At 42.2% G+C, this 7,500-nt stretch overlaps 2 protein-coding genes across 5 annotated transcripts in view; one reads left to right on the plus strand and one right to left on the minus strand.

Annotated features, from left to right (window-relative positions):
* si:ch211-262h13.5 (uncharacterized protein LOC571127 homolog) overlaps positions 1-2,653 on the minus strand; it is a 3,603-nt gene extending 950 nt beyond the window's left edge. Inside the window, 5 exon segments of the mRNA XM_026996678.2 lie at positions 52-153; positions 1,310-1,476; positions 1,616-1,703; positions 2,164-2,274; positions 2,459-2,653. Coding sequence (XP_026852479.2) covers positions 52-153; positions 1,310-1,476; positions 1,616-1,703; positions 2,164-2,274; positions 2,459-2,653 — 663 coding nt within the window.
* A 1,633-nt stretch (positions 2,654-4,286) lies between these two features.
* The window catches only part of anos1b (anosmin 1b), a 33,075-nt gene continuing 29,861 nt past the window's right edge, over positions 4,287-7,500 (plus strand). For all 4 annotated transcript variants that reach the window (XM_026996364.2, XM_035523097.1, XM_026996375.2 and 1 more), the window contains exon 1: positions 4,287-4,566. In XM_026996364.2, the coding sequence (XP_026852165.2) occupies positions 4,366-4,566 (201 nt within the window). In that variant the 5' untranslated portion in view covers positions 4,287-4,365. The remainder of the gene's footprint in view (positions 4,567-7,500) is intronic.

Below are 7,500 nucleotides of genomic sequence, written 5' to 3' on the forward strand. Positions count from 1 at the left end.
TAATCCGTCCTATTCCAAATTCGGCACAGTGGAGCGGCTGTTGGCGCTCACCCCTTTGCCTGCGTCTGCAGGCACACACAGCACCTCCTGGACCGGCGAGACCGAGCACTCCTGCACTGTGTACTCCACAAAGATGGCCGCGGTCGGGGATGTCTGATGTAGACCAGAATTCAGTTTAGCCAGCGAAACGACAGCAGCCACTGGTGTTTTTCCAGCATCATTCCATGTGTCGAGAACGTCAACCAAACGTAAAATGCAGTGATAGAAATTTAGGCAGCAAAAACTTTAAAGGACTGGGGAAAACCAAGGCTGTATGCACTGAAAGGTGGGGCTCCTGTATTCCACACAATTAACTGCTTTTTGCAAACAGTAAAACAGTCCCTTCCCATCATTAATTTGGGTTTACTGAAAAATGTCAAACACGATAAGGGGAAATAGTCTGGAGATCTATAAAGGCCGTATGGTGCTGAAGAAATATCCTAAAAAACAGAGAAATAAAACCATCATAAAAAGATCAAATGGGTTAATTGCGAATTAAGTAATAGCAAATTCCAGACTGAATGGACTGTTATTTCCTATATTGACAACACAATTATTATGTTAAGTTGTTGGACAAGTATTCAGAATTTAATGCACTCCTTCATTCATAAGTTAAGAATGAGGTAGCTGAATAAATATTTTCTTTCTAAAGTTAATTTTAAAACTATATAGAATTTATATAAAGTGCCCGTGAAAACTGTTTGGCTCACTACAGTTCTCTGCTAGTTTCTGACCTTTGAAACATGTAGGAATAAGCCATAATGCAACACATTACCAAAGTTCAGTTTAAACCAGTTTAGACCAGTCACCTAGTCTCTGTGATAATGGTTCAGTTTAAACCAGTCACCTGATCTCTGTGGTCATAGTTTAAACTAGTCATCTGATCTCTGTGTTCATGGTTCAGTTTAAACCAGTCACCCGATCTCTGTGTTCATAGTTTAAACCAGTCACATGATCTCTGTGTTCATGGTTTAAACCAGTCACATGATCTCTGTGTTCATAGTTTAAACCAGTCACATGATCTCTGTGTTCATGGTTCAGTTTGAACTAATCACCTGTTCTCTGTGTTCATAGTTTAAACTAGTCACCCGGTCTCTGTGTTCAGACTTCAGCTGCCGTTTACAAACAGTGTCAGATACTTCTTAGGTCTAATGATGTATCGTTTTGGATCATTTCTGTAATATTCTGTACTTAATAGCTAAATAGTCTAATAAGCAAATGCTGGATTATCCATGTGCGAGTGAGAGAAGCAGCAGGGTGGGGACCGCACCCGCTGGGAGGCCCTGGTAATTGTGTCTAGGGTGAGCCTCATAGGTAACGTGCTCTGCTGGGTGTATCTACGCAGGGTCGTCTTAGCGGCGGACACTGCCCTGTCACTGCCCAAAGCCAACAGCAGGGGGCAGTCTGGACATGTCCTCTGTAACTTTTCGGGCGGATCTAAGGCAGAGTGAGACAGACAGAAGGAGAGAGAGAGAGAGAGGGGCTGACTACTATCTCCACTGTATTTATTTTACAGTATGGCATTTAGCTCTGGAGTAAAAGAGAAGACTCAGTCAGTTAAATGGTGAGTGAGTACCTGGAACCAGAGTGCAGTCGTAGCTGTACAGATAGGAGAATCCTTCTGTTGTGTGTAAAATGGTCGTGTTGCAATTCCCAGAGATTTGCTACAAAAAAACCCAAAAAACTTTCTTGATTGTACCATTTTTTCAGACATCAGTAAATCAGAGCAAGAGTTAGTATTCTGTTTAGACCTTTTACTGTACTAGTTCACTTACACATTACTGTGTTATGTTACACTAGTGTGTAACATGTTACTGTGTTAATGGTATTGTGCTACATTATTGTGCTAAATTTATTTTTTAAGCACTTGGAGTCTGTGGTTAATAGTAGATTAAACTACATCCAAAAAAGCCAAACATAGAAACAGTTGGTGTGCAAAAAAATAGCCATGGATTTATCATTCACAAGAGACAAAGGCTCTCTGGAAAAGCTGAGATGATAATGCAGTATCATTCTATGAAATAGTTGCTGGAGGTTAGGAAATAAATTGATTAGCCAACTTTGGCTTAGAGAGGAGGTTCTGGATAGATCTTACGATTAGTTTTAGTCTCAGAAGCAACTCACTGTCTCCATGAACGGCCTTATCTCACACCGCTTCCAGGATTTGGGGCTTAGGACATGACACTTGGTCTCAAGGATATCCAAGTCAAGATAGTAGACTTTTCCGGCTGGCCCCTGAAGACAGCAAACAAGCAAACAGTGCCTGTGCCTTTCTAAACAACATCTTAACCCGCAATAAACATATTATAACGGCTTACGATTATTGGTACACAGCCCGACTCAACGTCATATAAAAAAGGATTTACTATTTGTGTGTAAATGGGGTAGATCAGTCTTCACCTCAAGTGAGATAACTGACCTGGGGGTGAACGTGGGCGTTGAAGACTCTGTTGAGGGCGAATTTGTATCCCGTTTGTCTGTCTTCGTTGATGTAGGTCATGGCAAGCAGAGCCAGCTTCTCCACACTCTTGCTATCGCAAGGCATCGGTGCCAAATGCGTGGCCCTGGCGCACACAAGGTGCAGTGCCAGAAGCATCCACCTTACACCTCGCATCTCTGGGTTTCTCTGGCAGTTTTTGAACTGGTTTACATTATGCGGCTATTTGTTTCCAAATGCGTTTATGTTGGGGGGGAGCAGCTGACCTGGACTTTGATATGGATTAACAAAACATCCGCTGCTGAACTTTTGCCAAGACCTTGTAGGGGTGCAAGCGATCAGTCCCGTAATCCCCATATGCATCTGTAGTTACAAATCACACCTGTCCCTGAAACCTCAAACCTTGTCCCTGTGCAAAATACACATTTGCATTAAAATTCTTAATACTCTTATGTCTAGTTAAAATCGATCTTATTTGAGCAAACGATTGTCTTGTGTAATGTATTATCTACCACGTGGGGGCGCTACAGCTCTCTTGTATGATAATATTGTAAATCAAACCAATTTCGGTTTGTGGTGTGTGTGTGTGTGTGTGTTAGTATGTCTGTTTGGTGGTTTATAATGTAACATGAGTGCGATGTTACATTATTAAATGCCTGAACATTATTAAATATTTTTTGTCCTCATTTTTTGTGGTTTGCTCATGGTATTGGCCAAAATACAAATACATGTCCCATAATTTGAGCAGCTCTTTTAACCCCAAAAGATCTGTTTCAGCCCCCACCACCACCTGGAACGATACTTCAGAAAATGATTTGTGCATTACATAATGATTTACGGCATATTTTTCATACTGTGAAATTCTGTGCTGTTCAGAAGTCGATCTGTTTACATTTCCTTTAGTTTTGAAACCTTGTCATTTGCTCTGCTGGCTTTGGTTCAACTTCTGCCCGCTCGCCCCCCGCAGAGACGCAGGACACACACGGCGCGCATTATCCCTGTGCTCTCGTCTTGGCAATCAAATTTCTCTGCTTCGGACATGATTACACATATTTTGTGCGAATGACTTGCGCATGAAGGTCAAAAGCTTCGCTACCACTTAGACGGTCCTCTCATGCTTTCTGCTGCACCTGCAAAACCGTTGAACCATAAGAGAGTTTACTGAAGATCCTCGTGCAGTCCAACCATGCGCGGTTTCTGTCGTATACTCCGATTTTCATCTGCATGTCCAGATATCCATTCTAATGTCCGAATTAAAAACACATCGTTTTATCAACACCTGGAAGCGTGGCAGTATGTGGTTAAAAAAAAAAAATCATTGTACACTTCGTAATAATCAGGATAAGACTTATGACTTTGAGAGTTTTCTATGCGTAGATCATCCTATTTTGGATCGTATTGTTATTAAATTGGATTCTTCGTTGAAGGTTTTTGAATTTAAAGTATATAAATATATATTATACTGTCTGCCGTAATCGGAGCCCATCTGATCAGAAGGGTTACACTTTGCGTCTAAACTCTATCAGCTGATTTAGGAGCTCGATGACTGTCGCTTTGTTTTATGGACTAAAAAAAACATTCCCTCAGGGTTTCTCTTTTATTATTATTATTATTATTATTATTATTATTATTATTATTATTATTATTATTATATATAATAATAATAATAATAATAATAATAATAATAATAATAATAATAAAATTAAAAAACAAGATTACAATCGTGCAACTTTTTTTTAGCGAACGATGAAGTGGCCCGCACGTGCATGCACGAGGGGAGTGTCTGCGCGCCAGTGGCCAGCCCAGACGGCACGCGCCGCCCGTGCTTTTCGATTCGCACGGGATTTCCGCGCCGTCGGCAGGGAAGCATCGCAACGCCTGTGTTCCATATGTTATATACCCTGGACAGGACCATGTCTGCCTCGCGCGTTGCCTCGCTCCTCCTGTGGGCTCTTCTCCGGCTGACTGTCGCGCGGAGGACCGGTGCTGAGGATGCAGAGATTTTGGAGAAGATCAGCAGCGCGAGGTGCACCTCGCGCTGCCTCACCTTGCACATAACTCAGCTCGCAGCCACGTTCAAACGCCTTCAGGTGAGAGAGTTCATCTTTCCAGGCTTAGACGTCTCAGAGAGCGTAACTACGGCGCCTGTCTGCTTCCTTCTTTCTGTCTCTGTTTCTGCCTTATTTTGGGGGCAGTGTGGGAGTTGACACCAAAGTAAATAAAGGGTCCCTTGTTTCAGGGAGTCCTTTAAACAAAGCTACCCCACAGTGGAAATCACAGGAGGGGAATATACCTCCAGGTCTGCTGCATATGTGGAGATGTGGAGAGGTGTGTGGGAAAGTCGTTAAGTTTGCTGTGGCTCTTCTACTCAGCCGTGACTGCTGTGTGCAGTGTTTTCTCTGCAGGCCTGTGCCCACCTGGGTCATTAACAAGGGTGGCCCCTAAACCGACTGGAAATGGCGTGCAGTTTGGGTTAAGATCGGGGTTCCAGACTGTGGCTGTTTCCTGCTCCGACTTTTCCCCTAACAGCAGTGCAAACACAACGTGCGTAGGCGACACTTCTGCAGTTAACTGATAACAGAGACTTTCTCTGCGTCTGTCTCTGTTCTGCTGTTTACATGTTTTGGTAAGTGAAGTCATCTTGAATTTGCAGTCATTGGAAATAATTGATCTCCAGGATTCTTTACATTGGTTAGTTCGAGCCCAATGTGTCACCCTGATCAAAGGCATGCTACGAAAAAGGTGCAAGATGTGAAGCCGCTCGCTCACGTGTGTGTGAGTGTGTGTGCATGTGAGTGTGAGTGCGTATGTTTGTGTGTGTGAGTATGTGTGTGTGCATGTTTGTTTGTGTGTGAGAGTATGTGTACATGTGAGTGTGTGTGTCTGTGTGTGTGTGTGTGTGTGTGTCACTCAGGACAGCATGTTTCTTCATGGTGTAATTTTCACTTCTTGCTTGTTCTGTATGGTATTAATGTGTGTAGGTGAAAGCACACAGCTGAGAGAAAGACTGGCTAGGGAGAGAGACTGGAGAGAGATACTGGAGAGAGATTGGGGAGAGAGAGTGAGTGAGAGAGAGAGGGGGGGAGAGAGAGAGACAAAAAGGGAGAGAGAGAGCGAGTGAGAGAAAGAGAGAGGGAAAGTGAGAGGGAGAGAGAGTGAGTGAGAAAGGGAGAGGGGGAGAGAGAGAGAGAGAGAGAGAGAGAGGGAGTGAGAGAGAGAGTGAGAGGGAGAGTGAGACATAGCATCCGTCTCATGCAGCCCTAAGGTGAAATACCAGACATCCACAATCGATATTACAAATGTTTCTGAATTATGGAGGGGTTTGGATTGCTCTGTTTCCAGTCTTCATAGTTTTCAGTAAACCTAACTACAATGACAAACTTTATTCATACACTATGTGTAGTACAAAACACATAGTGATTTATTGATCATATATTAATTACAATTACTATTGCTGAGTGAACCACATTAAACAAGGAATAAAAAAATATATGAAACATCCATGTAAACAGGTTGGGTTGGGTTATTTCCATAAAAAAAAATATTTTCCTTCTGTACTGATTCAATCCAGATGCAGCTAATCTCAGTGACATTAACTGCATTGGTTACCGAGCTGGCGTGAACGAACTGTGTCCTTTCAACAAAATGCTGCCGTTTCAAGCCCCTTTCTACTGTCATCTGTTGAAAGTGTGGCAGACTAGGTTTGGCCTGCAGGTGTGCGATTCATTTATGAGAGCTTGGCTTCTTCAACCTGAATGCAGCGTTTCCACAGTCTGAAGGACTATTTTTTGAGGTCAAACTATGAGATATCCTACATCCGTGAGGCTTATTAGGAGCACAGTGACACAGAAAAACTAATAATGCACTGTGAAATATTGATGTGTCTTTGTCTTTATAATGTGAAGCATATATAGTCATTTAATATAGTATTGAAGTTACATACATATCTGTAAGTGGTGAAGGGTTCAGTATTAAGTACGACAGAAACATTAAACCAACAAATTAATATTAAACCTTCAGGAAACACTGCCCTGTCTGTGCATGAATTCACCTTCCCATTCATTTCACTGACGCACACAGACAGCATGCCACAATAGATATACAGAGAGATGACCCAGACAGATATAGTTCTGAATGACTGTAGGAGATTCACCTAAAAAGTTAGATAGAAATGGCCTTTAATTTCATATAAAAATTGACTTCTATTTTGGCTAAAATTTGATTTTGAATTTAAAACCTGATGTATAAAAAGCCACTCACTTTGTTATTCCATGGTAATTACTGGTCTGTTTAATATTCTGGCTAAAATGCCTAATTGACGTTTTTTACTGAATGTTGTTTGCAGCGTTGGACGTGTCACCAACTTTTAAAAGCTTTTTTCTTCACTCGCGTTAAACCGTGAGTGTGCTTGTTCGCACAGATAATCGAATGTCCCAGTGAAACTGCTGTGTTGCGGGTGCTTGTTTACAGGCTGGGATGGACCACGGCGAGCCTTGTAGGACTCTGTTTCCCATCACCCCCTGCTGTGGACTAATAATAACACGGCACTCAGAAGAGACGAGGAGCGTGATTTCAGAAAGAGCTGGTAATTCTCTTTCGGGAAAACGCCGTCAGGTCTGCCTGTGCTTGCTCTGTGTATTCACCCAGGCAATGCAGGCTGGCATGAAATGTGGTTGTGACTGAGGCCAGACTCTAAACTGTAATTACGGGATTTGGAGTGTGTGAATTTGAGATGTAAGCAGATGTAAATAAACTTGGCCTACGGACCGAAAGCATTGTGTGAAATAAGGAAGCGCTGTTTATTTTCTACCACAATTGTTCCACTAATCTTAATTTAGTGCACAGGCCAGATTGTTTATTTTCAGTGGAAGTTGAAACTAATAAATACATTTTTAATAGTCTTTCTCAACCGGCTTTACCGAGTCTTTACAGTTGCTACAGTCTTTACCAAGTCTTTACAGAGTCCTTTCCAAGTTTTTACTGAGTCCTTACCAAGCTTTTACCGAGTCTTTACCAAGTCTTTA

Source organism: Electrophorus electricus, chromosome 26, assembly GCF_013358815.1.
Source record: "Electrophorus electricus isolate fEleEle1 chromosome 26, fEleEle1.pri, whole genome shotgun sequence".
Classification (NCBI taxonomy): domain Eukaryota; kingdom Metazoa; phylum Chordata; class Actinopteri; order Gymnotiformes; family Gymnotidae; genus Electrophorus; species Electrophorus electricus.